This window comes from Epinephelus fuscoguttatus, linkage group LG4, assembly GCF_011397635.1.
Source record: "Epinephelus fuscoguttatus linkage group LG4, E.fuscoguttatus.final_Chr_v1".
Classification (NCBI taxonomy): Eukaryota; Metazoa; Chordata; class Actinopteri; order Perciformes; family Serranidae; genus Epinephelus; species Epinephelus fuscoguttatus.
The window spans coordinates 43,003,563-43,022,709 of record NC_064755.1 but is presented as its reverse complement, the minus strand read 5'-3'; the positions used below and the strand labels follow the sequence as shown (position 1 = coordinate 43,022,709).

At 42.1% G+C, this 19,147-nt stretch overlaps 1 protein-coding gene across 1 annotated transcript; it reads right to left on the bottom strand.

Annotated features, from left to right (window-relative positions):
• Positions 1 to 288: 288 nt before the first annotated feature.
• cav1 (caveolin 1) lies at positions 289 to 18,062 on the bottom strand. The gene is made up of 3 exons (XM_049573076.1): positions 17,686 to 18,062; positions 16,576 to 16,743; positions 289 to 2,405 (listed from the first exon to the last, which is right to left on the bottom strand). Exons 1-3 carry the CDS (start codon positions 17,719 to 17,721, stop codon positions 2,064 to 2,066), a joined length of 546 nt encoding a protein of 181 aa, XP_049429033.1. The 5' UTR covers positions 17,722 to 18,062; the 3' UTR covers positions 289 to 2,063.
• Positions 18,063 to 19,147: the final 1,085 nt, after the last annotated feature.

The window sequence follows — 19,147 nt, the reverse complement described above, 5'->3', positions numbered from 1 at the left end:
CATAATCATCCAATAAACCATCCAAAGGCCTGTGGGTGGTTATGAGTTAATGTCTGTATCTGTGTAGACATGTAACAAATATACAGCCTAAATTTGAAGGTAATTGTAAGGAACAAAACATTTCAATTCAAGTTTTATAACACAAATGCCTCCAATTTTTTGATTATTTTCATGAGGCCTTCTGGCCTCCCCTTGGTGGCACCACTGCCTCCATAGAAAGAAATACACCAATGCTCAATTTATCCATCCTGGTAAAGAAACTGTGGATAAAAAACAAACAAATGCACACTGGATTATATTAAATTTTAATGTGCACAGCGTGATATTGTACAGTAAAAGCAAGGAAGGAAAAAACATATTTTCTTATAAAAATATCACCTTTGGAGCTTAAAAACACTCAATTCAAGGAACAGGTGCTGCGATATTACCATCCCTGTGAGAAGACAGCAGGTAGACTGAAGGTGACGGAGTCAAAGCGAGCTTCAATAAAACATAACCCCACCCCATCCCACCCCATTGCAGAGACCCCACCCAACCATCCCTCCCTTCACCCATCATCTCTGGGGTGGGAGGCGTCAGTTTGATGCTTTCCAGCATCGTGTCCACAGTCAAGAAGCAGACCAGCAGAACAAACTAGTCGGGGGGAGATTAAAAAAGAAAACAAAAAAGGATGGCGCAAAAATGATGACCAGATAACAAATAAAAAAAACAATCCAAAATCACACATTCCATCTCACATTATCTTAATTCCAATGCATTAACCTGTGTAAGTACCACAGCGCATAAGAAACGTCTCCACACAAGCTTGTAGCTGCGCATCCTACGTGCAGAGTGTGCAAAAGTAACTGCTAGTACTCTTCTACCTTTGCAGATATAGACAGGAGATCTTCATGAGTGCTACTCACTAACAATACTTTCTCATAGATTAGTGCACTGGAATGTCTCCATAGCTTGTTAAGTCTCATTTTCTGCATCGACACCCATACAGTACATACAGGAAATTAAAACACCGGCATTGTTAAACCCTCAAAGTTCTTCATATTCATGTAAGAAAAAAAAGCTTTTGCTATGGAACTATGTCGATGTGCATTTAATATGACAAAAAGAATTTTTGCAAAATTGAAACATTCTCTGTCGCACACTCATGTGATGATGAGGGTAATGGTGATGAAACCTGCACTGGGAAATTTTAGTTTGAGGTGAAGTAAGAATGCACAGAGCGAGTGAGCAGAGACGCAGATCATTTCTGCGTTGTAAGGCTGTGTGGCGGGCGTGGCGGTGGCGGACGGCGAGTTGCTGGCAAGGCGACACAGGTGCATGCAGGAACGAGGGCAGGTTCAGTGTGTCAGACTGCTGGAAAAGCCGGGTGAAGGGGCGGGTGGGTGGCTGGTTTTGGTGGGGGTTGGAGGTCACGGGGGGCAGAGGGAGGGGTGATGCTGTGTTGTTGTGGGGTTGTTTGTTTTGTTGCTGAGTCAGATAGAATTTGGCAGCGCTCATGCTTTCTCTCTGCTTTGACCTCCCTAACCCCGACATCCAGCCATCCTGTCCCGCCCAACGGCTCCAAAACACAAACACTAAAAAGCGTGAGAGACGACAGTGATACACCCTGACATCCCCTCTTCACATGAATCAATCAAAGCTCTCCACAGAAACGGTAAGAATGGAAGGAATTTACATCATGTGGAAAAACTGACAGGAAACAGATACGGAGCTCGGTCGCTTGCTTGACAAAGTTAACAGTGAGAAATAAAAAAAAAAAACTAAAACACAAACAAAACAACAACAAATCCCCCCGGAGAATGACCCTTTGATTTCCTGTGCCCACCCGTTTGGTAACACTGGAGAGAAAAAACAGCTGGTAGAAAAAGGCGGAGTCAGGTGCCATGTGACCACACCCCTTCACTTCCAAACAACCCCAACTCTGGAAAAGTCTCACCTCTCGTTTTCCAGAGGTTTATTTTTTCCTTCTTCTTCTTCTGTCTTTCCCCTCCATCTGTGTTGCTCTAGCCCTCCCATCTTCCCTCCCCTCTTTCCGTTAATCCTCCTTCTCCTCTTTGTGGATGCTACACCTCCTTGGTCATGCGCACTCGGATGCTGCTGAAACACTTGCCCATGGCCTCGAACAACGGGTCGCAGAAGGTGTGCACGCAGATGGAGTAGACGCGACTGACGCAGTGGATCTCAATCAGGTAGCTCTTGACGCACGGCACCACGGCCCAGATGTGAATGAAGGACAGGATGGCAAAGAAGATTCCCCAGATGAGCGCCAGGGGGATGCCGACCAGCGCCGTCAGCAGCCGGTAGCACCAGTACTTGGTGACAGTGAAGGTGGTGAAGCTGGCTTTCCACACGCCATCGAAGCTGTAGGTCCCTGCAGGCTCGGCAATCACGTCCTCAAAGTCTACCTGAAAAAGAAGAAAGTGGAAAAGTAAGTAAGTGTTGGCAAAAACTCATCTGTCAGAGTCTAGACAGACTTATTCTAGATTCTTTTAGTATGATTGTTTATTGTTTATTTGGATCCCTTTTAGTTTTGACCTCAGCAGCAGCTCCACTCTTCCTGTGATCCATATTAAAAAAAATATAATTAACAAATGCCCCCATTTACAACACATATAACAACTATATCACGGTACAAAACCAAGCAGCAACTTCCAGGACTGAAAAAAGAAGCCATCATGGAAGTGCCACCCTCTGCACTTCCTCGAGTGGCCACGGGAGGCTGGTTCCAAAAGCAAGTCAACTCCCATAGACCCCTATATGAAAATGCCCAAATCAACAGCAGAAATAAACATGTTTACAGCCTGTCCAGACTGTTCCCACAAATTTTTCGTACGTTTTCCTAAAAAAAAAAGTAATACACCTAACTTACATATATACAGGGGCGGAAATCCCGGGGGGGACAGGGGGGACATGACTCCCCCTTCAGTAAAGCTGTACCCCCCTAGAATAATTTGAGACACAATTAATAATTTTTGAACAGTGTAGTAGTATTTATTGAAAGCACAATGTAAGCGGTGCTCATTATAATCACGCAATAATGTGCTATTTAAATCTTAAAAGATTTAGTCCCCCCCTCCCATTCCTAGTAGTGGTATATCCCACACTCTTTCCAACGGGCGGGGCTGCTTGGCAGCAGCAGCAGCGTGTGGCTGGAACCGCTGTCCACATCGCGCATCGCAGGGTAAGATGTTCACTCACACAGACACAGTTTAACTTACACAAGTTACAACACATCCCATTTACTGTTACAACAAGCCCCAGGCCCAGGCTGATAATATAAACTGCCTGCAACATTTCTCCTGCATTGTTCAAAAGCCTACTCAATTACGAGTGCTGCTAAGCTAAAAGCTAATGATTAAGCTCAGAGTTTAGTGATAGAGAGGACAGGAGAGAAAGAAGAGGGAGAGGACAAGACAAGAGCAGTCAGTGGCGGAGCAATGGGTACCTGTCTGTAGGCTCTCCACCTGTCAGTGAGACAAACATGAAAGACGTGCAGTCTAACTGACGAGGAGCGGTCATTACGCGCGACTATTACGCACGGTTGTGAGGTGCGCAGCGGCAGATCTCACAGCACACTGTTTATAAACCAGTTTACCAGTTTAATTGCAGGAAATGTTTAGTTTTAGTTTTAGTTTAGTTAGTATAGACATTCACTCTGCCTGTTGGAGAGATAGAAGATTAAAGCATCAAATTGCGGTAAAAGATGTTGTATAAAAGACAGGCTACAACTTTTTTTCCTTGTCTCCCCCTGGAATTATTCTCTGAAATTTTACTGTTTATTGCCCCCCCCAACTATGAAATGGGATTTTCACCCCTGCATATATACAAGGAAACAGTCCGAAACGCTTGTAAGGAGGCGGGTTTGCCTGGAGTCACGTGTTTGGAACTGTGTGAACTTTGAGTCATTTTAAGGTACGTCCTCACCATGTGCCTTTTCCTAAACCTAACTTCTGTAACTTTACGTTAATTATGTAACGGTACATTAAGGATGTAACATCATTCGTGGGGCGCAAATCCGTTGGATATCATACAAGCCTTTCTATAAGAATATGTTGGCCTGGTACAAAAACAGTTTTGGTCTTTTTAGCTAATTTCAACATTCATGACAACTGAGCGAGGCTGAATATTTATGCAAATCACGTGTTTTACGTGTTTTAAAGTTATGCATAATTAAGGGTGTTGCTGCTTGGAGTGGCAGATGGGTGCCATCCGTCTTAACGTAGCCAAGAACCATTACAGAGTAGCTGCAGCTGCTATTTCAGAGTGTTTTCAGTTCATGAAAATGTAACATTTTGGTCCTCAAAAAAATCTTGGTCGCATTTACTCAAAGACCCCCTAAGGAGTTCAGTTTTTTACACTAAGTACATTTTGTTTTAATGATTTTGACCCTGTTTTTTTGCTAGCAAATATTAGCATTAGTATTATCACAGTTAACCATGGCTGTAAATGCACTTTGCTAACCACGTTAGCAGCTAGTGTTACGGTTATCCTCACCCTCTTGTCCAAATATGGTCACTTCCAGCCCGTTCTCATGCCCAGCTTGTCAAATAACACTGCTTTGTCAGTGACGACAGAGAGGCACTTTAGGTGGTGGTATAATACATACAGGGCGGTGGCAGTTTGTAACCCTGTCGGCAACTACCGCAATATAAAGAGCAAAAAAGTCCATATAAGGCAGGCAGGAGGGAAGATGGATGGGCCCAACAAACAGCGGCCTCTAACCCGGCAGCCTGGCGTTTGTTTCCCATTTTACTTTTAAGCCAAAACATTAAAGTGTTTTCAGCATCTAACAAGCAGAAACTGCACATTTCCTGTGAAAACAAAAGTTTAGTTTAGAAAAGACACAATGCATATCTAACAAGTGTAAATTGACTCGTTGTCCCTGAACGTCCAAAACTGACACAGGAGGATACCTTGCACGTCATATTTAGAAGTGTAGGTCCACTGACAAAGCAGCAGTATTTGACAAGTTGGGGTGAGAAGGTGTTGTTATTTGTGGCTTCAAAAATGGAGATGGAGGTGGCCAAAATGCCACACTTAAGACGGATGTCCACACGACCAATGGGTGACGTCAAGGTAGCTACATCCATTACTTTATACATATTTATACATTTATACAATAAATTACATCAACACCAAACATGTGATGTACGAACAGAGTTGAGCACATCAGCAGAGTGAAAGAGTAACGAAACACCTGCATGATCATGACTGGATGTTTCTATCAGCTGATAAATGAGCTGCTGATTGTGAAGCATGAATAAAATAGCTGATGCCAATCAGTTAATACAACACGTCTTTAACTGAAGTCACGCCAACGCTCAATTTCCTGTTGAGTTGATCACATTTAATTTTGCAACCTAATTTAATTCACTCCCATTTTCTCTGAGTGGCGGCTGGAATCTCACAGACGGATGTCTTCACACCTCGTCAAATTACACTAAATGTGCCATGGATTTATGACCACGTTCACATTAGATGCCTCATTCTGATTTGTCAAATACCTTCATCCATCGCCAGTAGTGTTTCACAAGAGCCCTGATATGGTGCTTATTAAACAATCACACAAACTTATTCATTATTTCCACATAAATCAGCAGCTTCCCTCCCTGTTAATGTGTCAGACTGCTGATGTGGAGGCTGGGATTGCTGGCAAGATCCACATCTCCACTCGCCGTGACTGGTACACAGTCTAACCACCAAGGCGCTGCCCCGCCCAAAATATTGATTGCTACACACATTATCTCTGCTTCACTTTCTGCAAAAGGATTTTTGTCTCCAGAGCATCCTGAAAACCTCCGTCAAACTGCACTTGATAGACAGATGGATAGATAGATAGAAAACAGATGTCCTTCTGAAGCTGCATTTGGACCAAAATGGATGTAAACAGTCAAATTTTCAGCTCCTCTTAAGTTAAATGATGACCACAGATGGACCAGATGGAGCCAATAAAACACTGTCAAGACTTCCACTGCTCAGTGGTTTAAAGACACCATGTCACTGTTTGATATCTAAATAATTATCAGGCTAAATCGAGTTCCTAGAAGCTTTTACATCTGCTGCAGTAAACACTCAGTGTGTGGTATGTCTAAGGAAAAATTCTGTGGTGCACAGGATGTGATGTGTTTCACATTTCTGGTTTTTATAGAATAAACAGAAGGAAAGCTGCACAGCGAGTGTGAGCAGCAATGGTCAAACAACAGAGACCTGCAGAAAGTTTATCGGGAGACATCCCCGTACCCCCCGCAGTGTCAGATTGTCCTGTGATCTGTTTAGTTCCTCCTCCACCTCCCATTAAGATGAACAAGAACACTGTGCTTCTTTACACTGTAAACACATCTCTCAGGCCTTTAAATGTGACAACCTCTGCAAGTGTCTGTGACCCGACCGGCTCTGTTTAAGGAACGGAGGGAAAAGTGGCAACTTGCACACTGTAAACACAATGCAGACTCTCCTTCGCTCTCTCATCCTCTCCACAGGCTTCTGAGCGCAGAGTCAATATTTATTTTACAGTTACTTGGAGACTGTGTCTGCTTGAACAGACGAGTCGGGCTACTGAGGGCTAATGGCCGTAATATCAATAAGTCAGACAGATATTATCCAGTGTCACAGTGAAATGGAAAAGTGAAGTGTCTCATTCCTAAGAGAGATTCTATCCACTGTTTGGAAGACGTGACGCTCACTTACACAGGCCGACTGTTGGCATCAGAGAAAGGCACATTATGGTTTAATTTTACCATTTTAGATCTCTGAAAAGAACCTGATCTGTTAACTGATATACATTCTGTTTTGTGATGTCAGTAGAATTATTTATTAGCATCTAAATAGAGTAAGATGGCAAAACTCTCTGTGTTCAGTAGAGTAATAAATAGAGTTAGACATTTTGGTTTGTACGATGATTTCCTTTCTTGCCTAAAGTTAGATGAGCAGATTGATATCACTCCCACTGCTGTCTGCTAAATTTTAAAGGGAAACTTTGTCAATTTAAACCTGCTCTGTGCCATAGAAGTGTGTGCAGGTGAACGGCAACACGTGTTGTTTTGCATAAATAGGTGGACTTTTGCTGGTGGATGCGCAGCGCAGGGGGCGGTCTAACACTGTTCATCAGCACATATTGCTATCACACAGAGCTGGTTGAAAATTGCCAGCGTTTCCCTTTAAAGGGTCAGTGTGTAGGATTCAGGGGGATTTATGGGCAGAAAATTAAACACAATATTCATAACTATGTTTTCTTTCTTTCTAGTGTATAATCACCTGAAACTAAGAATTGTGTTTTTGTTTTTATCTACATATGGAGAGGGTCCTCCTCCATGGAATCCGCTTTGTTGTTTCTACAGTAGCCCAGAACAGACAAACCAAACACAAACTCTAGATAGAACCATCAGCGTTTTCATGTCGGCCACAGTAGTTCTCCTACACAGTTGGCACATGGAAGTAGTTTCGGTTCTGCAACCTCAGCTCTTGATACCACTAAATCCAACACTCTGGACCTTTAAAGCAAAACACTGACAATTTTTAATCAGCTCTGTGTGATCGCAGTGTGTGAAGATGAACTGTGAAATCTGTCATTTTGCATCACCTGGAGGACTTTTGGCAGCAGATGAGCGGGAAGCACAAGTGCAGCATGGGGACAAGGCAAACACTGTTCATCTGCACACACTGCAATGAGACAGAGCTGGTTGAAAATGGGCAAAGTTTTCTTTAAGCAGGATCCAGCAGAAACAGCTAGCTTGGCTCTGTCTGAAGATAACCAGCACCTCTGGAGCTCACTAATAAAATCATTTCTTCCATTCAAACAGAGTAAACTGTGGTTTAAAAAACATCAAGCTGAGGATTTACAGAAGGTTACGTGCAAAGTCAGTATGCCCAGTCAAGCCAGTCTTGCACATTCCCAGCCAGGAAACTTAACATTTTTACACTTTGGTTTTCATACTGAAATAAACAAACCAATAATAAGTGAGCTTTAGCGACACTAGTAAACCCAATCGACAGAAAACATGTTGACGCATGATTCTACAAACGTTATTATGGATATTATGCATGGATACTTTAAAACTTTATGTTTCAACAGTGCTGTGGTTAACGTGTGATTAGGTTTAGGCACAAACAAAACACTTGGTTAGGAAAAGATCACGTTTTGGCTGAAAATGCTAGGTTTTGGGGGCACGCAGCAATATCTCAATAAAAACACCAACTTTTTGTTGCACTATTCTGGCCGTCTCTTTAAAGAACATCCTCATTTCGTTGCACTATCCCCGTTGGAAAAGCAGTAATGGATCACTAACAGAACCCACATTTGGTGCTAAAAAGCCGCTTGAAAAATCACAGCTTCAAAAAACATGTCTGTATCTTCAAACAAAAAAGAACGAGGACGGTTGCTAGAATAGAATTTTAAAAAATGTCGCTCGAAAACACTTGAATTCTTAACTTGGTCTTAAAAATACAACTTCAAAGACTAAAAAGACTCAATAAGAAGATTTTTTGTTGAGCGTGCAGACTAACACACATGTTAGGGCTTCATTTCATATGATTCATTATGTAAGAGTAAATGTCATGTTTTTTCCACTCCTGGGTGTCTTATTTTGGAACACAGCTCTGTAATATACCAGCAGAGTTACTTTTTCTGCCTTAAAACAGCAGCTCGTAAGTCCAATTCTTTGACTCTGAGCAGCAGCATAAAGCCTCTCTCACAGCACCAACTGGCAGAGCTCACTGCAGCCTTATAATATAAATCTGACTGCAGCCACAAAACCAGCGCGGCGTCCATTTAATTTTTCCACAGCTACAAATTTTAAAGTGGACCCACTCTGCTCCATTTTCCAGAACTTTGATTGAGACTAAATGAGAGCCTGCTGCAGAGAGGCACAAACACAACCGCAGCAGGACGACGGAGAGGTTTGACTTCACAAAGTGAAGTTTCATTCCCTTTTTTGCCTTTCCACAGTTTCAGTTTTCTAAATGCTTTTCTGTTTGCAACATTTTGAGGAATATCATCAACATCACGTGAAGTTTGGCTCTTTAAAGGGACAGCTGAGATTTTTTGAATTGGGGTTGTGTGAGGTACTTATCCATAGTCAGTGTTTTATCTACAGTAGATGTGAGTCAACACACCCCCAGTTTGGAGAAGCAGGCTGGAGTCCGACGTGGAAGCTGAACGGTGCACTTCTGTGGGTGGGGTCAGCTATTAGATATATTTCAGCCACCACAATCAATATCAGTTTAAGTGTACGCTATGTTAAGAGTATTCTCACTGCTTTACGTTTTCAGTGGAGAACTGAAGCTGTGATATTGTGTTCTTCAAAGCCAGACTCCACTGAGAAAAACAGTGATTTAATATCGCTGATCACAGGAGCTGTTGGTCTACTGCTGCCTCGATCTGTTGGTTTGTTTGTGTTATTGTGTGAGTTTGGCATTTCAGAGGGGTAGTTTGGATTCACCAAAGTCATGTAAGAAGACAATCTAACCAAATGATCAAAGCAGCAGTAGACCAGCAGCTCCCGTGTTCAGCATGCTCAAATTATTGTTTTTGTCAATGGAGTCTGGTGGCTTTGAAGGGAGCGCTGATAGGAACTGATAACAGCTCCCTCTGATAGAAAGGTGAAGGGTTGAAAAAATTCTCAATATAGAGTACACTTAAAGTGTTGTGTATTGTTTTAGTTTTTTTAATGGCTAACATACATTTTGTGGTTGCAGCAGTACATTGAGTAGCTTCCATTTCTGTGCTCCTGCTGCTCCTCCAAACTGGGGGCGTGCCAACAGACGTCGACTGTTGGTAATACACTGGCTATGGATGAATACCTCATATAACCCTACTTCAAAAAATCTGAACTATTCCTTTAATATCTGGTGCACAGGTTCAACTGTGTCAGAACTGGATTGACTTCAGAGGGTTTTATTTTGTACAATGGAAATAGGAATTCGTCATGTTTTAATCACAGTAAGGATGTTTTGAAGATAAAGATCACAATTTCCTGAATTCCTCGAGATTTAGTAGTTACTCAATAAAGAAATCCAACACTAATGACCGAATATAAACATCGACAGTATAAAAAGGATCAGATCATTGTGTAGGTTTACTGCAGCAGCAGGGTCATGCCATGTCAAAGCTCTGCGGTCCAGTTTGACATGAAACAATGAGTCTCGGGGTCAGCATGTGACCGGTCGGCAAGGCGACTGTATTATTGAGTAAATAAGGCGATGTGCTATTTCCAGAGCTCTATCTTCAGGCTGTCAGCTCTGCTTGAATAGACAAAGTGGGTCCCTGGAGGAGAAGGTCAGAGTGGAGCACATTAATGGACTCTTTTGTTTTAAAGGTTTTGGTGGTCGGAGGAAACGTTTAGTTTGGTTTAGGAGAGAGATTAGGATGACTGGCAGCGGAGACGTACAATGTGTGACAGAGATGGGTCCTAAACTTTAAGTTTCAATTCCTAAACAAGTCATAATGCACTCTTCAACAAATGTAATGCCACTTTCACAACGGAGTAGAAATACATACAATTTACATTAATAATAAATGCATTTTAAATGTGTATTTATTTGTTAAAACAATGCGACTACATGTAATCATAAAAAATTAGTTTCTTACTTTCATGTACCCACCGTTACCCAGTACTGATAGAATAAAAGTTTCTGTGCTGTTTGCAGCAACCGTTCTCCTTTCAAAATGAAAGCACCAGCGGTTACGCTTTTATTTATTTAAATATAACAGTGCTTTAGTCAAATGTGTTATCCCCGTACTTTCTTTCTGTTTATTATAACAGTAGCTACTTTGTTTAACTTTATTGTAACTGTGGTTCATTTAATGATTGTATATTTTAGTATATTAGTCTACTTGTACTTGTACTCTACTTATAAAGTTAAATAAAATTACTGGCTGTATCACGATACATGAAATATATTGTGATATTTTGATATTTCCTCCCAAGTAGACTAATGGGAGGAAATATCAAAATATCACGATATATTTCATGTATCGTGATACAGCCAATAATTTTATTTAACTTTATTATAACAGTAGCTGTTTATTAAGCTTAATTGCAACTGTAATTCATTTATTAATTTTGTATTTCAGTAGTCTACAGTACTGAAGATAAGATTTCAAAATATCGGGATATATATCATGTATCGCGATATAGCCAGTAACATTACTTTATTTAATTTTATTATAACAGTAGCTGATTATTAAGCTTAATTGCAACTGTAATTCATTTAATAATTTTGTATTTAAGTAGTCTACAGTACTTTAGAGAAGATTTCAAAATATCGGGATATATATCATGTATCGCGATATAGCCAGTAACATTACTTTATTTAATTTTATTATAACAGTAGCTGATTATTAAGCTTAATTGCAACTGTAATTCATTTAATAATTTTGTATTTAAGTAGTCTACAGTACTTTAGAGAAGATTTCAAAATATCGGGATATATATCATGTATCGCGATATAGCCAGTAACATTACTTTATTTAAAATCATTACAAAAGTACTTTACTTAACTTAATTATGACAGTAGCTACTTTATTCAACGTTATTGTAACTGTAGTTCCTTTAATAATGTTGTATTTTAGTAGTCTACAGTACTTAAGAGAAGATTTCAAAATATCGCGATATCTACCTTGTGTCGTGATATAGCCTAAAAATATTGTGATATCATTTTTTAACCCTGTGGCCCGGCCCTCTCATATTGGAAAAATATCTAGAACTTTCTTCTCCCAGCGTGGCTCGGGGGAATGCATCAAGTATTTTCAGGTCAAAAGGCTCGAGTCCAAGTGGAGTCACGTGTCATTGCTGTTGAAGTCCAAGTCAAGTTGCAAGTCTTTTTTGATTCTGTCAAGTCAAGTCTAAAGTCTTCAAATTTGTGACTCACACCTGATTCGAGTCCAAGTCATGTGCTGGAGTCCACACCTGTGGTATGAGACCAACAGGCACAGACTGCAGGCTCATTTCACTCATTCATTTAAGTTTACTTTTGATTAAGAAAACTTTCTTAGGTGAATTTTTTGATCTAAGAAAATTTTTGCAAATTCTTTACCAAAATCACAAAACCACTTACCTCAACCCTCCCATAAACACATATCCTCATCCTAACTTTTGGTCCTTGAAAAATAGCAAAGCAATTTGAATAAATCAGTGTAAAACATTCTCTGGTGCTTCTTTGTGTGATGCAACTTCTCTTTTGCATATATTTTTGCAATGTGTTCATAGATTTGTTACATTTGCATGACATTTGGTTGGAAATAAATCTCACTGCACTGAGTTTGAAAGAATCTGCAAAACTGGAGGTTGAGATTTTCACGTAGCAGTGACAATAAATGAGATGGTAATGTTAGAATGTGATTCAGAGTCAGCTAATCACAGGCTGTGCAGCCTCAGAGGGAGTGTTTCATTCCTTTTAAATTTGACCTTGAAGACTTTGAATCAAACTTCTCACAACTCCCTCTGAAAAACTGTCTCCAGTGGGGGCATTTTAACTCCGCTAACTCCTCCTCTCTGCTATATAAAGACCCGCAATTTCTCCAGAGGAAAAAACTCTCTTCGCAGGGCAAACTCCACATGCATGTCGGTAATGGAACTTGTTTGATGTGGCCAGGTGATTGAGGCCAGCTGCAGCAGATACAGGAGAACAGCTTGTGTTCCTTTTCCTACAAGAATGCAGTGTGTGCGTTTGTTTGTGAGCCTGTGTGTGCATATACACTACATACATGCACAGTACACACTCACAGTTACGTGTGAGTGCCGTATGTGTGTGTGTGTGTGTGTGTGGTGTTGGGGGGGTGCGGTCACGGTGGGTTGCAGAATAAGGGTTGCTGGAAGGGATTCCCTGCTTGTGCTTTTCATTGGGGCACACCAAACACACGCTTCCACTTGGCAGAACTGTTTCATTGACCTCAAAGCACCTCAGAGAAGCTGTATACAGCACACTGTAAAAACTACAGGCTCATCACAGTTTATTGTGGAAGCCCAACACAATCACTGGAAAACTAATGGCATGGTACATTTCTCCAAACACCAGATACCTTACATTTTGTAATGGTTTTGGGTCCGTGTAGCTCTTTGGAGTTAGACGACAGGCAGAAACTCACTTTCACACACGTGTGGGATTTCACAAATGCTCGTCGTTTATTTTTACGTCCACTTAAAACACTCCAACCTTACCAAGCCCGGTTGTACGGCCACTACAATTCCACACATGAACACAATAGTTGCCACACGTACTTACAACCATTACTGTTGTGTTGAGAGACATAAAGGAAAGCGGAGCACATAGGTGTAGTCCGACCAGCGTTTGGGTGCACTCTCAACAGACAGAAATCATAACAAGTGCTTCTTGATGACGTTGCTGTTAAGCGACACAGTATACATCATGTTAAAGGCACATTTCATATATTCGACTGTTACAATTTGCACGATATTATGTATTATATAAGTCAAAACTTTACATTTCAACAATGCCTTGGTTAACGTGGGGTTAGGTTTAGGCACAAAAAAACCTTGGTAATGGTTAGGTAAAGTTCATGTTTTGGGGTAAAATACCCACTTTGGAATGCAATCACGGCAGGAGAAGCAGTAATGTCTCTGTAAAAAACAACAACTGCTTTTTGTCGCCCTGTCCCGGCAGGAAAGGCATCGATGTCTTGGTAAACATCTGCTTTTTTGTGCCTAAAAAGCCGCTGGAAACACGACAATGACTCGCTAATAAACAACTGGTTTGGTTGTTTGTTGGCCTGAAAAGTGTTCTGCAGTGGTCTGCAGCTTGGCAGGCGTCTCGCCAAGTTGTCACACCATTCACCACCCCCTCCACTCCCTGATGACAACGTCGGCTTCCATACTTCACTGACTTAAAAACGTGTACATGATTCGTGTAGGAGCTCAGTCTGTTACTGAGATGTTTAACCTGGCCTGACCTTGCTGACACACTCGCCTCGGTTGATGACACAGCTTCCTTGGTTGTGTTCAGAAAATGAACTGCAGCCTCCAGTTGCAAAACAGCAATCATCATATTTTTTCATACAAGCAAAAGTAAGTTTGAATAAATGTCCATGTCTTTATTTTTCATCCAAAACTGAACACTTAACCTTCAGCATGCTGCAAAATCTTCCGCTCTACAGGGGTCAAAAAACATTTGCCCTTCCAAGGTCAAAACACCTGATGGCAACAATGTCCGTCCTACCTTTATAGACTAAGCTAAAAATACCAAGACAGTGCCACCCAGTGTACATCCACAGTAAATACAATTAATGTCTGGTAAGTGAAATGACATATTTAGCTCATATGAAATGTGCAAATGTAAAGTGTCTATGGTTTGCAGAAATGTACAATGCCAACTTTTTCTTCTGGCGAGTGGGCTGGGAATCCAGAGGGAGGCAGCTAAGACGTTTGGGTTCCTAATGGTGGAAAGTATTTCTCCACATGTGTTGAAGGGTCCTTGAAACACTGTTTGAGTTTGTAAAGTTGGCATAAAAGGATTTCATCTGTTTTTCAAGATACTTAGCAGCAGCAGAAGTATTCAGAACCTTCAGTGAGAGTAATACAGTGTAAAAAAAACTCAATTAAAGGGAAAAGTATGATTAAAAAGATGCACTTAAAGTATCAGAAGTTAAAGTGATAAATGTGTGAACAGAACGGTCCCAACCAGTGTTTTACTGCTGCTAATGATTACACTGGATCATCACTTATGATGCATTCATTCATTCATTTCCGTGGGGGCTGGAGCCTATCCCAGCTGACACTGGGCGAGAGGCGGGGTTCACCCTGGACAGGTCACCAGACTATCACAGGGCATTTAGCAGTGTTTTTTTTTTTATTTTAGTTGGCCAAGGTGCAGCTTAACGTACCGCTGGGTGGCTTCACTTTGAGTATAAGAATGTGTTGAATTTTAAATGTCCAATAAATTTTGAGGAAATCTTAATCTGTAACTAGTCAGTGTGGCTGCAAATCTGTGGATTGGAGCAGATGTATAAAGTAGTAGCATAAAGTTAGAATACTTATATCAGTTTACGTACAGCACTTGAGGAAATGCGCTTTAGCGGTTCTTTGCAGAAGTTTTACAGTGTACACGCATGTGATTTCAGATAATTTCACCAGCGGTCTGTAGAGTTGATTAGAGAGGGGCGGGACAATCATAAAGCTGCATTCTATTCTGAGACTGGAAGGAGAGTCTGACTCACTGTCACAATGGAGGAGAATTGGGAGGGAGAGAACGCAGAGAGCAGTGGAAGAAGTGGAGACAGAAGCAGAAAACAGGCAAAGTCACTTTGGTGAAACTGTTCATGTGGCAGAGCTGGGAGAAGAATATCCGCAGGTCACAGGACAGACTGTGGGGGACTTCTTCTTCTTTTTAAAACCCCAATACACCAAAATGTGCCTTCTGTCTCTTGTGAATTCATCACATGGGAAACACATCTCACATATTTGTCATGTGGGAAAAATTCCCAGATTGGCACATGTGGTTTCAGACATTTTGTATGACACATCCACAAGAACAGATATTTAACATGTGAAACAGCATCACATGACATTTTCAATCATCTATTAATAAGAGGTTATCAACCAGAGGCCATCTTTCCAATCAATAATGTCAGCAATCATTTGGATCCTGACAGCAGCCAATAAAAAGCAACACATGGACATCAGCTCCTCTGAGGCAACTACAGGCATGTAGGGAAGAAGGGAGAGGGAGGAGAGGAGTAGGATGGGAGGAAAGGAGGGAGGAGAGATGGGGAGTGGTGAGGGATATCCCCTCAGACTACTACTTGGCTACTTGGGTGTTTCCCTGTTTTAACAAGGCAGAGTTCAGACATTTCAAAGAGCTGACCCCTCCTGTCCCACGCAGCGAGCCGTTTGACCCCACTCTCATGAAAAAAGCTGCCCCAGCTGGAGAGGAGGGCGTCGGGGCTCAGCCTGCTGCTGCTCCCCGCTACCCTGCAGACGCGTCAGGTGGCTTCCAGCGCGCCACTCCTCTGCTGCTACAACCTCTGTGCCTCTGCTAACTCCTTTAAACAAAATAAACAGTCGGTATTTGTGCGGCCCGGGCAGGCTGCTCTCTTATGGAAAGAATTCTACTTTCCCAACAGCAAGGCGTGTGCAGCAAGGACTGTGGGAAATGTGTGTTCCAACAACAGGAAATTCGTAATGTTTCCTCTGTTGGAGCGAGGATGTTCAAGTGTGCGAGTCCGCTGCTTGTGCGGACGCGCTGATATTACACATGTGGATAGCTTGGCATTGTATCGCCTCCATTGGCTTTAATACCTCTGCAAAGGTTTTTCCCTAATAGGGGAAAGTCAGTGAGGGGGAACACTGCTGGGAGCACAGCGCCCAATACAGTGCGCAAAAGAGCTGCTGTGCGCCTCTGACGCGCACAGAACAGCAACCTGACAGCTCACACAGTCCAGCACAGTTTATTTCAGTTTAAGGTGACTGTCAGGACTCAGGAGGCTCCACTGAGCTGACGTTAGGTGCAAACTCTGCAACAGGTATTCTGGTGACGTTATGCTGCCACGAGAATAGAGGAAAGCTCGCAGCTGCACGTTTAACCCCAAACACTAAGCTGAAAAGTTAACAGCCCTCCACTCACCTTGACAACGTCGTCGTTTATGCGCTTCGGGTCCCGGTTGACCAGGTCGATCTCTTTGGTGTGGACGTCCTCCATCGTCTTCTCGTTCAGACTGTCGTTGTCCATGTCTTTGTTGTTTGGTTTGTAAATGTTCCCTTGTTTTCGGATGAACGGCGAATGCAGAAACTCCTGTCAGGATCCGGAGGAGGCACAAAAAGAAGAGAGTGAAGAGGAGGAGGGAAAGTGTGCACAGTGCGCTGAGAGGGAGAGAGACTGGAGCTGTGAGTTACCAGCCTGCCCCACAAACAGGGATGGGTTTAAATGAATAGAAAGTGAAGCACCACACCCCTCGATCCAGCCGCAAGGGGTCCTCACCACCCGGACAGAAAGCTCCTATCCTGATCTGACACACAGTTGATTCAACATGTAGCTGCCTGTCAGCATGGAAACATTTTTAAGAAATGCGTAAAAGCGCATATTCCAAATATAAAATAATTCTCTCTTATATAGGTTTTATTAAGATATACTTTGGGTATGTTTCAACAAACAGGGGTCGTCAGCTTTATTTTTAATCGGACTAGTGAATATATATACACATTTGTACAGGAACGTGTTCATCGCCTTAAAAACGGAGTGCGTAAAGACCCCACACTTCTACTCCGTCCTTCGCCAGTCTTTAAAGTACATTATCATTTATACTCACAATTGTATGGCTTCATTATTTAGCGTTATAGCATGTAAATAATTACTGACTGAAATGTTAGAAAAAAGGTTGTAGGTTTACTCATTTTGGCGCTTTTACGCACGAAAACACAAACCTTTGTGGTTGATGCGTAAAAACAACAATCGGCTGTTGTGTTAATAAAGGCTTTAGCCGGTAAAATCTCACACCCACATGCTAATGTATGCTCAATGGTCCTTCACATTCCCCCAGCGTGTGTGGGAGACGCGTTCATGACTGGGTGCCAGAAAATAATATAACGACTGCGCACTGGGGAAAAACATCCAAATGTCCTTAATGACTGTACATTACGCGCGAGAACACACAGCTCCTCGATGAAGAAAAATCCGTGTCAGCTAAAACCTTTCAACTAAAAACAGCGCCAGCTGGACATGAGAGCCATACTGTACCTCTTCTGTTTCGCCGTCCTTCAGTCCTCCTGTCATGCTGTCCTCAGGTTTGAACAGATTAGCGCGGTGAAACAGACAAGAAGATAATATAGGAAGCCGAGTGGGAGGCGTGGAGGCAAACTGAGAGGACTGGGGCTCTTCTCAGGGACCTCTATGGTCATTTAATTCCTGCCCTTTTCGTTGGACGTGACCAGAATTTAATGCCAGAGCTGTGAGGGAAACCTCCGGTGGGTCTTCGCAGCCCGCAGAGCGCGTCCTCGCAGCCCGGGAGTCACCTGTGAGCAGAGCCAGGAGAGCCACTCTGTAACCTGCCTGCTGCAGGAGAGACTGACGTCTTAGTTACAGCACTCAAACTAAAGGAGTGTTGTAACCGCCATGGAATTACTTTATTTGGGGATCAAGGCAGAGTATAATAACGTTTTTGTTCGGTGAGATGTGGGCGTTAATTAGGGATGGCAAGGTGTGGATCTTTGCCATTCCTTAGCCTGAGGGAGACCGATTCAAGTGCTGATTCAAGAGAGCATGAAACATACACAAGAAATCAAAATAAAAATGAATAAATGAGGACATACTTCAGAGCCAATCAGAATTCATTAAGCTACTTCAGCAAGTATAGAGTCCAGTTTGTCACTCTCTGCTTCATCTACCCTCAGAAAGCAAGTCTCTATGAATATAGGGCTCTGATGAACCCAAAGTTTTGTTGCATTCTCTCTCCAGCTGTTGTTCTCAGCTCTACAAACTCTGAAAGTCACTCTGGTCACTCTGGTTTGTTTACATTCTTGTATCAGCTCACCTTGCAGTGACACCAGCTGGCACACCCAGTGGATGTCATCGGAGCAACTCTGTCTGGGTGTGTTTGGGAGTGGCACTGAAATAAAACGGTGGTTTTATATTTTGTACTTTATGTCTGAGAGCAAGATGCAAACTGGTTGTTTATGTTGTTGGGCGTATATGTTCGTTTGTTTGTTGGTTGTCCTCTGGTACTACTTTGTACCAAGGCCAAGGGTAAATATACACAGTGCAGGCAGTGCGGTTGCACTGGGGCCCGTGGGGTGGAGGGGCCACGGGGACACATGCCCGTGTTCAAAGAAGAACTCAACGTTACATCAAAAATAGTGCAATTTTCTATATATATGACCTCAAAAAGGCAAAAACATCTCCATCACGGTTCTCTGTTTTTGTAAAAGAGTATCAATCTATAACAAATCATATACTTATTCTACATAAACTTTAAAAAACATACTTGGTTAAACTAATAATTTCCTATTTTCTTTGCTAGTTTTTGTCACACACAGATATGTAATGATGATTGCTGGGTAATACGTATGCTGTGGTTTCATCATGTACCGAGACAACATGATATCCAGCAGCTATAGGTGCTAAATCTCTGGAGACTGACAGGCTGGGCACATCTGCAAGTGGAATTAACATAAAAGTGTCAGTGAGACACACTGACACACAG